General features: G+C 34.8%; 3 protein-coding genes across 5 annotated transcripts; 2 read left to right on the top strand and 1 right to left on the bottom strand.

Moving 5' to 3' along the window:
- The first annotated feature begins 3,421 nt into the window (after nt 1–3,421).
- LOC144560740 (F-box/LRR-repeat protein At4g14103-like) lies at nt 3,422–7,837 on the top strand. Its single transcript, XM_078310016.1, has 4 exons — nt 3,422–3,665; nt 5,234–6,124; nt 6,344–6,508; nt 7,469–7,837. The coding sequence occupies exons 2-4, from the start codon at nt 5,252–5,254 to the stop codon at nt 7,757–7,759; spliced, it is 1,329 nt and encodes a 442-aa protein (XP_078166142.1). The 5' UTR covers nt 3,422–3,665; nt 5,234–5,251; the 3' UTR covers nt 7,760–7,837.
- Nucleotides 7,838–11,631: 3,794 nt separating this feature from the next.
- On the bottom strand, nt 11,632–14,933 carry LOC144561584 (putative F-box protein At4g22170). 3 transcript variants are annotated; one of them, XM_078310599.1, is made up of 3 exons: nt 14,790–14,933; nt 12,941–14,080; nt 11,632–11,809 (listed from the first exon to the last, which is right to left on the bottom strand). In XM_078310599.1, the coding sequence occupies exon 2, from the start codon at nt 14,078–14,080 to the stop codon at nt 12,977–12,979; it is 1,104 nt and encodes a 367-aa protein (XP_078166725.1). In that variant the 5' UTR covers nt 14,790–14,933; the 3' UTR covers nt 11,632–11,809; nt 12,941–12,976. The 3 variants fall into 3 exon arrangements, with proteins under 3 accessions (XP_078166725.1, XP_078166731.1, XP_078166716.1); XM_078310605.1 differs by lacking the exon at nt 11,632–11,809 and having other exon boundaries at nt 12,533–14,443; XM_078310590.1 differs by lacking the exon at nt 11,632–11,809 and having other exon boundaries at nt 12,533–14,080.
- A 433-nt stretch (nt 14,934–15,366) lies between these two features.
- LOC144567757 (Pentatricopeptide repeat (PPR) superfamily protein) lies at nt 15,367–17,064 on the top strand. The gene has a single exon (XM_078317965.1). It carries the CDS (start codon nt 15,367–15,369, stop codon nt 17,062–17,064), a length of 1,698 nt encoding a protein of 565 aa, XP_078174091.1.
- Nucleotides 17,065–17,375: the final 311 nt, after the last annotated feature.

Genomic DNA, 17,375 nt, shown 5'->3' with positions numbered 1-17,375 from the left:
ATCATCGAAAGAACTGAGGTCTGTGAGGGGGTGGAGAATTCATACCATTTTTTTTTGGGAGAATTTTATGTATCCCCCTCAAAAACTTCAATATTACGCATTTCCCCTTTAAAATTTTATAATATCATATTACCCTTCAAAAGTTAAAAAAATCACATATTTACCCAAAATAAATAAAAGAATAATATTTAACACTCTTAATTTACTAAACAATACTAACCAATAAAGAATGACCATTATACTCCTTCCTCCCTTCTCTCTTCTCTCCCTCTGTACCTGCTCCAAAGCATTCGCTAGCATTTGGTGCCAAATCGCTCAAGTACCGCTCTTTATAATATTTTTCTCCCCTCTTGCGTAAATTTCTTCTCTAAAGAAAACCTGGCGCCTCACTTCTCTCCCATATGGCATTGTCGTCCCTATCTTCGTTTGTCCCGTGCCTCTCCGATATGGCATCGGACTTGAATCGTCCCTCTTTGTTTGCTTCGCACAGTGTGATTCTGTGCACTTGATTGTTAGCAATCCCTCGAGATCTAAATGGGAGAAAAAAATTTATTCAGAGTGAATTTTTATTTTCCTACGTAAACAGTAAAAATCAATTCAAAGATTTTGCAATCTCATTCCCATCTGTTTGCCGAACAGGCTTTTAGAGAGCTCTTTTTTGAAAAAAAAATAATAATAAAATATATTGGTTCCTGTGCATACTGTTCAAGTTGTTAGTTGAGATGTGTGATTCTAGCTCGGTTTCCTTTGTAATTCTAGCATGTCTATTTTTCTATTGTATTTTTAGCTTAAAAAAAAAAAACAAATTATGGTCGTGTTTTTAAATTACAATGACTGTCTTTACGGTACTATTTAGATAATATGTATATATTTGCTCACAATATATGACAGGAATAATACATTTTTTTCCTTTCATGAAATTAGATTGCACATTTAATTTGTTAACAACAAATTTGTTGGAAAATAATTTATTTTGATAAAAAAAAAAATTGCATGTCAAAGAAATTCAACAAAAAAAAAGACAAATGAAGATTCAAACTGTAAACATGCACAACTTTTGATAAAAAAAACTCTAATTTCTAATTATGACTACAATCCGGAAATCTCGTGAAAGTCTTGTTCTCGAAGCAAAAAAAACCGTTCGATGCCTTAAAAACTTAATTGAAGTTTTTGATCCTCGACAATTTACTTTTTAAGTAATATGCAAATTATTTTGAACGACTATTAACAATGAATTTTAGTACGATTACATTATTTGACAAATAATACACAAAATTTTATATATTTAAAAAATAAGTAAAAAAAAACCAGTTCACCCCCCCCCCCCCCCCCCCCCCCCCCTAACGACACACTTACCCAGCCTTTCGTCTGCCAAGTTTCGAGATTTCTCAAAATGCTTGTTGTTTTATGAATTTTGTTATTTTAAAATGCTACAAATAAAAAAAAGTTTGAGATAAACACTAGTTTTTCAACTCAAATTTTACTCTATAAATTGATGAAACCGTAACAATGATACGATTTTGGGGAGAGGCCAATAAGACTGAACATTAACCGCCTTTGCTATGAGATGGAAAAAATAATTAATTTATTTTCCGACATTTTTTACAATTTTATAAATTTGATTACTCCCTAGCTTCTATATGAGATGGGAAAAATAAATAATATGTTTTCCGACATATATATATTTTTTTTTGAAAGAAGTGACTTTGTCATCAATTTTCATTAACATGAAAACTAAAAGAGGAGGGATCAAGTTACAACAATTTTTGAGTTACAATAAGTTACAACAAGCATTTTTTCATTTTCAAAGTTCAAATCGTCGATCCAAATCGTTAGATGTGATCTCTACAATAAAATGTGCTTGGAGACCAAATTTTACATTTTTTTGAATTTTTTTACTATTTATTAAGATGGGTACAAAATTCAATGGTATGAATTTGACTAGTTTTTGTACCCATCTTAATAAATAGTAAAAAAAAATTCAAAAAATGTAAAATTTGGTCTTCAAGCACATTTTATTGTAGAGATCACATCTAACAGTTTGAATCGACGATTTGGACTTTGAAAATGTAGAAAATGCTTGTTGTACCTTGTTGTAACTTGATCCCTCCTCAAACTAAAATTTACACAGTATTACCAGTACCACTAAGATAGTACCACACGTACCACAAAATACATACAAAAAGGAACTATCATCCAATAACCACATAAAGACCAACAATACTAGAAATCAAAACCTACAAATAACAATCCAGAAAAAGCACACTAAACAAAATATAACAGTAGCTATATAAAAGTAAAAATTTGCATTAAAGACCCTCCATCTTCCATAGACATCCAAGGCACCATCTGCAATCCATCGTTATCATCCAAACTTGTCTCGCCTCCATTTGTAAGGATTGTAACCTGTATACCTCCTAGGAAATAGCCAGCATTATACCTAATAGGTCCTTCACATCACAAGGCGTAATAAGCTTCAGTTGCTCAGCTAAATCTGTTTTCTGTTGAGAAACCCAAAAGAAAGCAAGTACAATAATATTTGAACCTAAAGCTTGAATATTTAAAATATTGCTATTACGAAACACAATCCTGTTGCGATCCAACCAAAGAGATCATAGAACTGTCCCACGTATCATTTCTACAAGATTGGCATCCTTTAATGGTATACAGTAATCAAGTTCCCATAGCTTTCCTACAGTAGTACTATCAAACACAAAATTATTAAAGATAGCTATCCAAGATCAGATTGAGTGTATACCGGACATGTAACAAAAAGATGATCCACAGACTCCAACTCAGTTAAATCTGTTTTTGATATTTTATATTTTATACTTTTAAAATATTTATTGAAGCCGTAGGTCAAAATAATTGGAAAAAGATATGATATCGACCAATGAGAATTTTTTGAATTTAACCGGAGGGAATATTAAATAATCTAAATTTTCAAATTATTTATAGAAAATATATTGTTTTATAAAACTAGGTCCGATGTCACCGAATTTACTTTTTTGTGAACTTCAAAACTGTCTGATTCGCTTTCAAATCTGCGCATACGAAAATTAAAGCAGAGCACACGAATATTGAAGCAGATCGCACGAATCTTATAGTGGATGGACGGTAGGTAGTTTGTGCCTATCGACTCACTGCGTACTTAAAACGTCCCCAACGAGTGCGTATCCTCTGAGATATCTCAACCTTTGCGTGACCGACGTTTACGGTGCCTATTTGGGGACAGCGCAGGGGCCAGTATAATTTTTGCCTTGAGATTCGTGCAGTACGTCTGTAAACGGTTGAGATTTTCCAGTAAAACACTCAAAGTTTGAGATATCGCAGGGGATCATTTCCCCAACAAGGGGGATTTTTTACTGTAACCCAAAAGCGGGAAAACACATGAGCTTTTTATCTTCTCCAATGTCGAAAATCCTAAACCGTAAACCCTAAACCCGACTAAGCTCTGATCGGGAAACCTTGCGTTCAGTAGAAACGCGTAGAGCTGTGATCGGAAGAGGAGAACGAGAGCGAAAATAGTTCAACCAACTGGATTTCAGAGAACTGAGACTCGCGCGATTTCAGTTCGAGATATCAGAGTTATCTTCTGTCCCTTCATTGTCGCCTTGAGAAGGTCATAGTACAACAACGCTAGATAGAGAGGTTGCTTTGAGAAGGTAATAAAGTTTTTTGCTCCTTTTTTTTTTTCCGTTTATTACCCGTATATTTTAGATTTTGGCTTTTTTGAGCTGAGCATAGGTCAAACCCTAATTACTGATATGTGCGGCGATTTTGGTAAATTAGAACAATAATTTGGATTATTAATCATATACAAATGAATCTACAATACGTGTTTTTATTTGGTAAATGAATCTATTAATTCATTTATCATTTTAAGATGATTTTGGATTACGAGGAAATTATATAAAATTGTTATTTGCATAGATGTGATTGTATAATGGTAGTGTCAATCCTGATAATGGAATTTGTAATTTTGTCCTTGTCTTTTATTTGACCAAAATACTTGCTAATTTGGCTTAAATAAATGTCCGCTAGTATTAGATATTTATAGAACCAATTTATGTTGCAACAAATGCCAACTTCAAATTGGAACCAGCATGTATTATCCATTATAAGTTCTAAATTGGTTTGGTTTTGACTTGAAAACGTCTATACCTTGATATGAAGTTGTGGCTTGATATTAGAATCAATACTAATTTGGATATAAACTCGTGATGTCTTAAAAACATCTTTACTTGAACTGAAATCAATGGAACTCTAATAAGTGTTGTGTTCCGATCACACCCTTACAGATGATATTTTCCGGTCAATAAAATTCAATTCTGAATTGACATTTTTCATCTCTTAACTGATGAATTGAATTCTACTTTTGTTGGTTTTTATTCCTATCTGAGAGTAACGATTCTCTGTATTGTGATATTACATCCTCGAATCTCGTTTTTTGTTTGCTTATCAGAGGTTAGTCTCTCTGGATGTTATTAAGTGTTTTTCAGTTTGTTGTCAGGTTTAGAGGGGTTGAGAATGAACCATAGTTACGGAGAGGTGGAGATTCAGAGGTTCTTTAATCACACTTTTAGGTGTCAAAAGTACAAATGGGTCCTCTTGTGATTCTTATCAGTGAGAAATAAATTATCTTTTAATTATTGAGGCTTGGATACTAATTACTGCTCACTATAAATTGAAGTTCAGAAAAAATTTCAGACAAAAATAAAAAGGAAAATTTTGGTATTATAGTAAAACAATGACTTACTTTTTTATTTGGAAATGGAAAAATAAGATTCCTCGTATAAAGCACAACCATATCTCAAATGAGCTATGTAACAGCAAACTGAAACAAATCGCACTGGATTCTCTCCAGAGATTTGGTATTTCAAGGCAACTAATTGTGCTCAAGTCTCACTACTAATTGCCTTCGAGATGTTGTCGTGCATATGAATTGCTTAAGTTTACTATTTTAGACAAGAATAACCAATGCTTGCACAAGTGAAGCATTGAGATATGACCGATCTACCAAATCAAGCAAACTACCATAAAATTCAGTGAAAAAGGCTACTTGAGGGCAGAATGTTTGTTTAAAATTCATATGTGTGGGGTGTGTGTGTGTGTTTTAGTGCCATGTAACCACTTCCTGTTCTTCAATTTTATATTCTACAACATTGAATCGTTGATGAACTACCTCTTTACTGTAACCTAATAGTTACGAGCTTTTGTTTTTTGCAAACAGGGTGAGTGCCTGCTTAAAATGGGCAGCATTGACAGGATAAGCGACTTACCTGATCCTCTGCTTCACCACATAATGTCTTTTTTGGAATCCCAAGAGGTTGTGCAGACATGTGTGCTGTCAAAAAGATGGAAGAATTTGTGGGCTTCTTTGCAATGTCTGCACCTTGACCTGTCAAAATTTGAGGTAGGTGAGAACAGAAAGGGGCAATTCACAAATTTTGTTAACACCCTGCTACTCCTGCGTGATACATCAGATCTGCAGACATTTCGTCTAAAATATCGTGATGATGATGCTTATGTTTACAAGGGGATATTCATGTCATGGATTCTTTATGCCATCAAGCGTAATGCTAAAGTGATCGAGATAGATGTTACTTGCTATGTAAGGTTGCCTCAATGCATGTTCAATTCTCCATCTCTTGAGGAGTTAAATCTGTGTGTTTCTAGCATAGACCATGACATGGAGTCCAGGGCAATCAATCTTCCTAGACTGAAGAAACTGGAACTTCATGGAGAATCATATGATAGTGAAATTTTGAATAAGCTTGCTCTAGGTTGCCCTGCGCTAGAAGATCTCTACCTGAATGAGTGCTTGATAGACATAAGTGTTGTTTCCTTCCCAAAACTGAAATATCTAAATATTAATAGCTCGTGGGCAGAGGACATGCGGGTTGGGTCCATTAGTGCTCCCAATCTTGTATCACTTACATTAGTTGGATGCACAGAAATCTTTGGAGAAATGTCTCTTGAGAAAATGCCATCTCTAATGAATGCAACTATTGATCTATGGGGTGGCTTCCCAATGCCATCTCTAATGAATGTGGAAAAGTGTAATCTGCTCCGTGCTGTTGTCAATGTCCAAAATCTTGAGCTATATGGGAGCACAATTCAGGTAAATGCTTCACATTAGGGATGAATTCCCTAGATACTGTAAATTCCGGTAAGTGTTTTCAATAACACCTGATACTTGCTTGTACGAAACCTGTATAAAACATGATAGCTAATGTATCTGGTATTTAGTACATCATGCTTGATTGATAAAATTACTTAAGAAAATCCCTTAATTTTCCTTTTATTTTGTCAAAGCTAAGCCTATTTCTTTTAAATGTAGGATTTGTTTGAAATAGAATTGCCTAGATGCCCTACTTTCTTCAACTTGACAACTTTGTCACTTCGCGCTTTTTGTATGATTTGTGATTCTAGTGATGTCGGTGACTTCTTGAAGCGCACACCTAATTTGAAGAAGATTACTTTATGCAGACACTGTTATAAAAAGGTACTCAAGTTTTCTTACAGAATTTTTTCTCTGGTCAGAAAGAAGTGTTGTTTTTCTATAAGGTGCAATCTGTGAACATTTTCTTATTCATTCTCCTGGAAATTGTATATCAAAGTGACACATGTCATTTCTGTGGTCAATTTTCGTAAAAAAATGCCTATATTGAATTGCTTTGGAATATATATAATGAAGTTCAGACCAATATATTTTGGATATGAATGGACTTTAGAATGTATAATACCAACTATTTCTTAAAATACCAACTATTAATCTAAATATCCAACCTAAGCATCATAGCTGTTATGAACATTTGTTCAGAATTTCTTGTTTGGTATATTCTTTTGGTTTGTGCAACAACAAACTCGTCAATATTGACACTGGGTTAAACAATGCACAAGATAGTAGATACTATGAGACCGTGTCCGGATCCCCTAAAGTAACCCAAATTTTGAGTTTAGAACCACTTCCAATCAGAATTCGAGCCAATCCGGTCCGAGATGGGATGCACGGGGCCCTTTAATATTCTTACCAAGCAGATCGAACGGGTCGGATCCAAACTCAAAATTTGAGTTACTTTAGGGGATCTGAATTCCTACGAGACCATTGATTTCATAGTTGGTTTGGTCTTCACTGTTTTCCAAGGAACCTGAAGATGCCCCCGGCTCTCGATCCATAAATGACCTGCCATAGATCAGTTTGGAAGTTGGGATAACTTGGCAAAATAAGATTCTAACTTATTTTTGTGGTTTAGGGCAATCTACGAACAAGGACATGTTGTCATGTCAACCTTCTTTTGACCGTCATTTTGTCATGTGGGTCATTCTTTGCTAATGGTTAGTAGTGATTTCGCATGATTACTGACCATGCAGGGTGTTTGATGAAGTGTAGGAACTACGTTGCATTTATTAAAGTTCTCTCTTATTTGTGGTCTGTTTCTTTTTTCTTTCCTTGAACTGCCAGCGTAAAAGCCACTCAAAAGCAGATCAAGGAAGCAACTCGATGAAGAGCGCATTATTTCAGTGCAAGAAATTGGATGAAATTGAGGTTGAGTTACAGCTCATAAATGTTAGAACAAAGCAATTGGTGAATGCACTTGTGGAGAGTCTAGCTGAGCTAAAGACAACACGTCTTGTACTATCCTTCCACTGCACCTCTCTAACCGAGTTTCATCAATCCTGTCTTTCCATGGTTCAAGGAAAAAATGTTGTCACCTTCTTTCGTTGCAACAAATTTGTTGTTTGTTCCAAATGAGTAATTAATTAATACTAGGTTAGATGTTAATGTCTGAATTTCATATGATTTTCTTTAGTATTTTTTTTTAGTTGCATACTCATGGGGCTTTTGTATATGGTGTCAGAATTAACCGATTGGTGTTAGAATAAAGCAATTGGAGAACACCGGTATGGTTATGGGAATGTTATTTTTCTTTCTATAACACCTGATACTTTTGAAATGGTAGAAAGGTAGAAAATCACTACCTTTCTTTAACACCTGATACTTTACATTTTAAAATTTTTTTCTACTATTTCTTTAGAAAGGTAGAAAATCACTACTTTTGAAATGGTCTAAAATTTTTAAATGAAGTGATCTTTTTTTTTTTCTTTCGATGGCACAACAGAAAAAATAAATAATAAACGAATATAACTTGGGATAAAAATCACCACCACTCACTATTTTCCTATATTATTTTATAATAATTGCTATTAATAAAAAACTCTCAATGATTTTTCATGTTTGCGTCCAAGTTAGAAAGTGAGATCCCTGAGGTACAGGATACAACAGGAGCCTATTTAGAATATATGAGGTATGCTTTGAGATTTGTGCCAAAATAAAACATACTACTAAAATTTCATTCTACACTGTCCTGTACTACATTGGGTCTGAATTCCAAGTCAGATGAACTAGTAAAGATTCGTTTATTTGCACATATAATATGGGCTTCTAAGTTCTCCTGTAAAGTTTCGTTTAGTGATAGACAATTTAGGCCTAGCAATGTGGTGTTTTGACTTTGGTTCTATTGATCTTTTATATTTCCATGTATTAAATGCTAACAGATAAAAATGTGGTAATTGCACCTTGCAATCCATGCTTGTCCGAAAAGAGTTTCTTTAGTGTTAACAAAAAAATTATGTGGTACGATCTAACTAATATATTTGCACTTATAATTTGGTTTTAACGGGTGTTTTATAAGTCTTCGTTGAAAATTAGCATTCAAAAGAAAGTTTTACATGTGTGTACACGCGTATAAAGAAATGGAGAAGAAGAGAGTTTGCATGATCAATCATGCATATGTTATTTAAGATTCTTGATTTAAGTACAAGCGACTCCAACTTTGAATTTTTATATATAAAAAAGTAAAAAGTTATTATCATATAAATCTATTTTTATTTGTATTTTTAAAACAAAATGAGAAATACATCTGACAATTATATTCATGTTTTTATATAAGTTTCTAAAGCTTGCAATTAGATATTAGAGAAAAATCAACAAATTTACAAATTAAATATAACAATTATATTCATGTTTTTATCAAAAGAGATCCACTTGCATTTTTTTGAGTGACACAATCTTATACTCTATTAAAAATATAGATCTAAATATTGTCAAAATACCATATTAATTTGCTAGATACAAAAAAACTCCTCTGCTAAATTTCATATAAAATCGCATTGCTGACTTATGTTCCAACAGGAAATGCAAAAAGAAGTCTAATTCCTCGCATTGCTGATTTATATTCCAACAGGGAATGCAAAAAGATGGAGAAAAGGGCTTCAGTCTAATTCCTCGATAATATTGTGGTTCTTAATACAAGAATTTGAAGTCCTCAGTTTCTTTTTAGGAGGATCACCTATACAATAATTAAATGTATTACATAATGCAAAAGCATTATTATTAAATTTATTTTAAAAATTTTACTCGATTCATGTAATCTTACCAAACTTGTATACTATTTTACATTATCTACAAAGTTTTGCTACCTGAGATTGCTTCGGTTGAGGCATTAGTTGAGATTGTAAAGGAGATACAGGTTTATTTTGTACAATTGTTTTGTTCAAAATTATAATACTTTGTCGTTTAATATTTTGTATTAGGCATTGCTCAAGCTCTAAAGATGAAGCAATTTAATATTTTGTATTAGGCATTCCTCAAGTTCTAAAGATGAAGCAATTATTTTGTCTTAGGCATTGCTCAAGCTCTAAAGATGAAGCAATTGTCCAGGACAATTATTATCTTTCAAATTAACAATTGAACTACAAAGTAGAAAATTCATTTTTTATTTTATTTTAAAGCATATGTATACATTTTTTATTTCTAAATTTTGATATTTTTTGACAGTTCTTATCTATAAGGCAATATTTATTACATTATTATTAAATTAAGGTGTCATTTGATAGGTTGTAACAAGATTTACTCTATCCACTTATTGTTTGCCAATAATGCAATCGTTGTTCAAATCTGATTTAAAAGGGAAAAAATATGCAACTCAAAGTTGTGAGTGATCTTAGTAAAAAAAAAAAAAAATAGCTGAAATACAAATTCCAAATAATAAAATCTCTACTCAAACCTAATTAATTAAGTTGGCTAAATGCATTCTTATATATGCAACAAAGAATTAGCTATGATGTAATTTATTTATTAGATATGGAGTAGTCGTTATTTATTCAAATTTGTGAAAGAAAAAAAAATAGATAAAATGTGCTTACATGTTTCTTTTGATTTTTGTTTAATTAATTATGACCACTATAGATAATATACTCATCAAAATCTCTCTCTCTCTCTATCTATCTATCTATCTATCTATCTATCTATCTAGAGAGAGAGAGAGAGAGAGAGAGACTCTGCTTTTGCCTTGGCAGCAAGGGTCTTCATCTTCTACTTTGTTTCTTTTGATTTTTCCATGTCTGATTTTGTCAAAAAAATGTCTTTTGACGCATCTAAGAGATGAAGTCTTGTTTTATGGATGTGGGTTGGGGTTTGAATGAATGAAGGCTGATGTGGTGTTAGCATGTTGCGCGGGTATGGGGGATGGAACTCCAGGAAGGCGCTTCAGGTCCTTCACACTGTCTTTCTCAAGGTAAGGCAAAGTGTACCACTAGACATGATTGTTATTTTTTTGCAATTGCCTTCAATCAGGACCTTATGCTTTGATTTTCTACTAATATCAGGATTTACCAGTACAGCTAGCATTCTCCAGTGATAGATTGTTTTGGCTGGAATGATTCGTGTTTCCCGGCCTGAGTCCATATGTGTTATTCTCATGCATTGTCATTTTCTTTTCAAGCAAATTTTGTTGCATCTTGGTTACTGTACCAGCAGGGGCTGGGATTGTGGTATTAGTTGAATACAATTGTGCTGATAATTATTTCAATCATGATTTGTGGTTTGCTGAATTTTAGCCCAAATTGAGACAGACTTGACCGAATTGGAACTGCCTAATGAATTATATCCAGCTTAATTGCACAATGGAACTTGCAAAAGTTATTTCGGATTAGACTAATGCTTGTTGGGTGCTTCTTTTTTTCTGATACATCAGCAACTCTACAGAACAAGCACTATATTTTCCTTTTACCTCATTTTACATGCCTTATGTGGATCGTACTGATACAGCTAAGTTCGCTCATATGTAGGATTTATCTGATACAAGTTGATTGTCAATATATAAAACAAAACATTGCACATAGCAAGGTAAAATTAAATAAGTTGAACTGACTAATGCAAAACAAAATAAACAGAGCTTTCTCATTATTTTTTTTTATTAAAGATAGTAATATATTTGTTCTACATAAGAAATCCACAATTATTTTTTTGTTCTTTCCAATAATTAAAGTTATCTTTACACTGATACAAGGCCTCGAGGTATAAATATTTACATTGCAAAACAATAAGAAAGAATTAGGTTCAATTTTAAGTTTTTAACGTATACTCTTTGCAAAGAGGACAGTGCAAAGAATAAACAAAAGAACCTGTACAGGTACCAGTGAGTAGAATCCTAGATTGGTTCACCTCACTATTTCAATCTTTTAGACCTATATAGGTACCAGCAAATGTACAGGCATCACTTATCAGGTACCACCTGAACATTGACAAGCTACTTCACAATTTATACCTTGTAAGTTGTAGAATAGCATAAAGAGGAAATATTAATTTTTGAATATAAATTCTACAAACTTCACAACACGATAAGCAAGAAATAACTTCAACTGAATATATATTGTATATGTGTTCCTTTTTTTTAGCTTGATACCGACACTTCTTGTCTCTAATTGCACAAGTTCCTTCAACAACTTGATCCAAATTCACCTACAACAAAGTAAAGATCTGAATTGGTAATATTTTGGCTTGCATAGATGATGCAATCAGCTTAACGCATGCTGTCATATAAAGCAACAACAAAGAATTTAGCCCCCAATATCTACAACTTCCCAACTAACCCTTGACCTAATTTTGTCTCGGTTAATACTTAATTTGGTGTATCATAGAACTTCACCGAGGTAAACTGAAAGTTTCTTGCATACCAATGAACACACTTTCAGCTTACCAGTATCTTGTATTAAGAGGTGGTACTTGTTTAACACCCTCTGATATCCAGTAGCCTAAAAGATTTGGTATCGACCTGGTACTTGTTTCAGTTACCATCTCTAATATGTACTTAAATCTTTTCAGAACATTAATTTCAACTAGTTAGCCATATCTTCTCGAATTTTTATCTAAAACTTGGACTTGATATATTGGGACAGTATAATATATGATGAATTTCAATCTCCCATCCAGATCCCCAGTGGATAAAAAACTCCCATTTAACTATTAATGATTCTCTTGTTTAACATATAATTTTCTTATTGGAATATTGAGTCTTGTTTAACATAAAGGCTTCAAAATTTAGCCACCAAATTATATAGAACTTGAATTTTATAACCATGAGTAATTTTATGTTCACATTACACACAGAGGAAGTACAGCCTACCATACATATATTCACAAAATATTCATGGTTGACATGCAAATAATTATATATACAAACAATAACATGATAGCACTTACTGCCACATATATATTCACAAATCAAAGCTGGTCATACAACATATCAAGGTCATAATTTAGATATACAATGGAAATAAATACCCAACATGGTGATTCGGTGAAGGATTCCAAGATATCAAATTTCACCATATTAGAATATTAGTTGGAATCAAAATATATCCTAACATAATAACTATTAAGTTAGAATAAAATTAACCCAAGTGGCAGCAGTAACAACCTATACATAATCGATCTCATAGCATAAGTGAAAACAAGTAGGTAAATTTGTAATACTAACATTACTTTGAAAAAACACTGATCACTAAAAGAGTTAAGAAGGCAGCCAAATTAGAACAACTAAATATCTAACTTATTAAACAAAAAGCTAAATTAATACTCAGTTAAACTTACTTGGCTCTTAATGCATGCATAAGCGATATCGGAGAGCTATACCAGACTAGGCACAAGCCAAGAGCCCACTTTATCAAAAGGGCAAGGCAACACCTCAGTTGTATCATCTCCTATGTTGTATCTACAAAGATATCGCTCGTCTTTCAGGAAGTAAATGCAATTCCCTTTGAATCTAGCAAAGTTACTGGCACGGAATGATAACCCACGATAATATTGTAGAAACAACATTTGGTCACCGATATCAGTGATTCTCACCCAACAAGGTTTTGCTTTTCCATCACCAAAATAAAGACAGTATATATCAAAGTGGCACTGCTCACCCTCATAATATTGGAACAACCTCAGGATCTTTCCCCTTGACTCAACCATAACAGTGCAACCTTCTAGAAGACGGTTGAAGTCCTCTGGTGGTGCGACTTGATAAACCAATTTTTTGGTGGCAACATCAATAACATTTGTAATTTCAGTTTCTCGGTCATGGCTGAAGTATTGTCCCCTATAAAATGCATTAGCACTGTTGCCGACCCCTCCTACATAGACCCAATCGTCAGCATCAGGTCGCCAAAAAGCCATCATCTTGTGTGGGGCACTCCATTCAATATTATCAACCCAATAATTTTCAATTAAAGGCGGCGATATAACCACAATATCACCACCTTTAATTGGATCTGGACCAATATAGTCGGGGAACCCAAAGACATTAACCCAGGGGGCATAAATCTGATCATTAGTAAGAGGATTAAGGAGATACATCTGGAAACTTTTTGTATGAGAGGCAAGTAAGTAGCGACATGCGGGGCCCTCGAGCCTGGCACGGCGGGAACCTGGACAGGTGACAGTATGAACTTTACCAGACGAAAGGCAGTAGAAGCGTATAATGGAATTTTCATGATGTTTTTCAGGGTGTTCACGGTGCTCTAGAAGCCAAGGGAGTTGCGGGGGATAATCATTGACTGGGGCTGATAACCGCCAACTCTTGCACACAGCACGGAAGCGTATGAAATCAGTGATATCATCAAGATTTTTGTAGAAGAGATGGAGAATGTCTTCTGGAAGTTCTGACCAGTTTCTCTCAATGCGAACGCCATCAGTACCACTTCGCTCTCCCCTAGTGACAGTGGTTGTCTTTCGCTTGGGCATCTAAATTCAACCAAAAATCAATTATTGAAGTTCAACACAAAGAAAACAGTCCATACATGCAAAAATTCAACAAAAAAGGCATCCAACAAAGCAAAATCATAAAAGATAAACTTTCTCAGCAACTAAGGCAGGAAGTTCAGCAAAGGAAGAAACATACCACATTTGAGAAAGGGACTAATATCAGAATTATAACCAAATTCTATCCCTATTCAACCAAATTAAAATCCCAAACAGAAAAGAAGGTTCTCAGCAAATAGAGAACAGCACTTAACGCATTTAAAACACCTGGTTCTTCCTCTATTCTACCAATTAGAAAGCCCAAACAGTGTAGAGGGTCTCAGCAACGCAACACTGGTTCTTAACCTATCACATAAAATTCATCCATTATTCAAACTCAATCACAGTTCAACACAGAACAAATTCAGAACACATTAGGTTCAGATCAGCAATTAAGCAAAGACACAAAAATATTACCAATACTAAAAATATTTTGGTAAATATTACCAAAATTAAATTTAATTCCATACCACCCTCAACAAACTATCAAGATGTAACCAAAAACCACAAAACTTTCTGCTCTAGTTGGCCTCAATGAAACACTGTTCGTAAATAAATAAATAAAGTTATATTAAAAGCTAAACCCTAAAGTCCTAAACCCTAAAACCACTGTTTGTAATTTGAATATACAATAACAAAAATAAATTCTGACCTTGTGAAATTTGAGTCTTCAAGGATGGAATCAGAATAAGCAAATCAACGCTGAGAAAATCGCTAACGATCCACCTATTTTGTTTGTGCGTGTGTGTGTGTGTGTGAGAGAGAGAGAGAGAGAGAGAGAGAGAGAGAGAGAGAGAGAGTGATCAATCATCGAAAGAACTGAGGTCTGTGAGGGGTTGGTGAATTCATACCATTTTCTTTTTTTTGTGATTGCACGCAGGCCTGAATCGGCCCATTTTTGCCATGAAGGCTGAATTAACGGCCCATTGTTGTTTTACACAAGCTGACTGCCATTGATCGGAACGCCCCCGCTTCCCTCGAATTCGCATATATCTCATATTTTGCGTGATTTTTCGGAAAATCTTAACCGTTCAAATACGTCCTTGCACAAATATCAAAGCTCTAATAGTAATGCCCCCCGCACGAATAGACACCGGGCACGTCGGTCACGCAAAATAACAGGTATCTCAGAGGATACGCACTCAGGAACCAAACCCAAAAATGAGTCGATAAGGCTCTCGCTCTCGCTCTCGCTCTCTCTCTCTCGCTCGCTCTCTTTAATAGAATCCATGCCTCCGCTTCTCCACTCAATTTGTTCTTTCCCAAGCACCGCTAAATCTCTCTTTGAAACCAAACCAAAGCCATGCTTCCTCTCTCTCTTTCACCTCACAAAGAACCCCACTTTATCACTGAAGAAACAAGTATGCTCTACTTGTGCAACATTACAAGATGAAAAGGAGATGTCCCCTCAGACTGAAATTACAACCAAAACCAAGTATGTGCGTGTCCTTGAGGCCTACGAATTATTCCAAAAAATGACCAATAAAGACCTTAAACCCACGCCGTCAATGTGCAAAAACTTAGTTTTCGCACTTTGTGATCATGGCATGTTCAGAAAAGCTGTGTGGATTGTGGAGTTCATGCTCCGCAATGGTTTTACGTTGCTCGATGAGGTTTGCACGCTCATTATAAAAAATCTCATTACCATAGGAGCATATGAGTATGCCATCCAACTGCTCGATGAAATGGAGCATAGAGGCTGCAATGTCGATCCTAATGTGTGCGACACCGTGACAAAGTCAATGTGCCGGGAAGCGGTCACATGCCGGGGTTGGCACTATTGGGATAAACTAATTCAGAAAGGACTTGCACCAACTAACCCAAGAACTATTAACAGATTGTTGGATTTTGCTTATTCACAGGGAGGCGCCTACTTGACTGTTTCTATGTTAACCCAAATCTTGTTAAGAGGTGGAGAACCAGACTTTAGATGTTACCAGGCGGTTCTAAGAGCATACAGGGAAGACAACCTGGTTAACATGGCCTTGGAGCTATTTATGGTATTGCCCCCTTGTTTGAAGTATCATTTGACAACCTATAACATTTTGTTACATGCATTGGGTCAGCAAGGCCGGTGGACTGAGGCAGAGGCAATCTTTGATGACATGATGGAGAGAGGAATTATGCCCGATATTGTAACTCATACGGGTTTGATAGTAGCTATGGCAAACAAAGGGTACACACAGGAAGCATTGGAATTTGTTGAACAACTTGGCAGAAATGGGTTTGAAATTGACGCATGGTGCTTCAATCCGATAATCATGCGGTGTTGTTCAGAGGGCCAGCTGAACATGGTCCACAAATGTTTGAAAAGCATGGAAAGATGGAAGTGCCCTTTCAACTCTGGCACATATGGGGCAATTGCCCTCCTTGGCAACAGAGGGATCTTAGATGAGGCATTTGACATGTTGGAGTCATTACGCCAAAAGCAGGGTAAAGACCTACACTCTTTTTATGGGAAAGAAGTGTTATCATACCTGTGTTCTAATGGTAACACCTTAGAGGCATTGCAAATTCTGACCAAGCTAGAGCAGGAGCAGGTACAGTATACACCCAAGTTACAAACCTTGTTATATGTTGTAAATGGTTTGAGCAAGGAGTGCTTCCATGAGGAGGCAATGGAGATGTTTGAAGTGATGGATAAGTATAATGTTCGGCCAAATATTGACAACTATAATAAGCTTGTTTTCCAATTTTGCAAGGGGGGAAGAATAGATTTGGCAATAAATGCTCTTGAAAAAATGGTAATGAAGGGGTATGAGCCGACAGAGCGCACGTATGTGATTATTATTGAAGCGATTGGGAACCTTGAGAGGAAAGATATAGTAGAGGAGTTGTTGAGGGAGTTGTATGCAAGAGAGAAAGTTAGCCAAGAAAGTATGGAAAAGATTAGCTTGAAGTTTTGCTTGGATAATGTTAGATTTTAGTTTGCAAAAATGGTATTAAATATGTCTATCCATTGAGATGGCACGAGGGATGAAGAAAAACCTAGCTTGGTAGATTTTATTGAATGACATATATACCCTTCTTGTCCTTTTTGCTTCATTTTCTGATGAGAAGTTTTGTAGCCAAAATTGTTGCCTGAGTTAAAACTGAAAAATGTTAAAACCATTCTGAAATTATCTAAAAATACTTTTCAAGTTCAATTTATGAAACAAAACTTCCTTCTGCAAAGTATCAAAGACACTAGCCAGAAGGCCATTTTATGTATTTGATCTCTGGTATTTTAAACCATTTT

The sequence above is a fragment of the Carex rostrata genome, chromosome 1 (genome assembly GCF_964058835.1).
Source record: "Carex rostrata chromosome 1, lpCarRost1.2, whole genome shotgun sequence".
NCBI classification, from domain to species: Eukaryota; Viridiplantae; Streptophyta; class Magnoliopsida; order Poales; family Cyperaceae; genus Carex; species Carex rostrata.
Note: the sequence above shows the minus strand (reverse complement) of the source record. Positions and strands in the feature narration are given on the sequence as shown.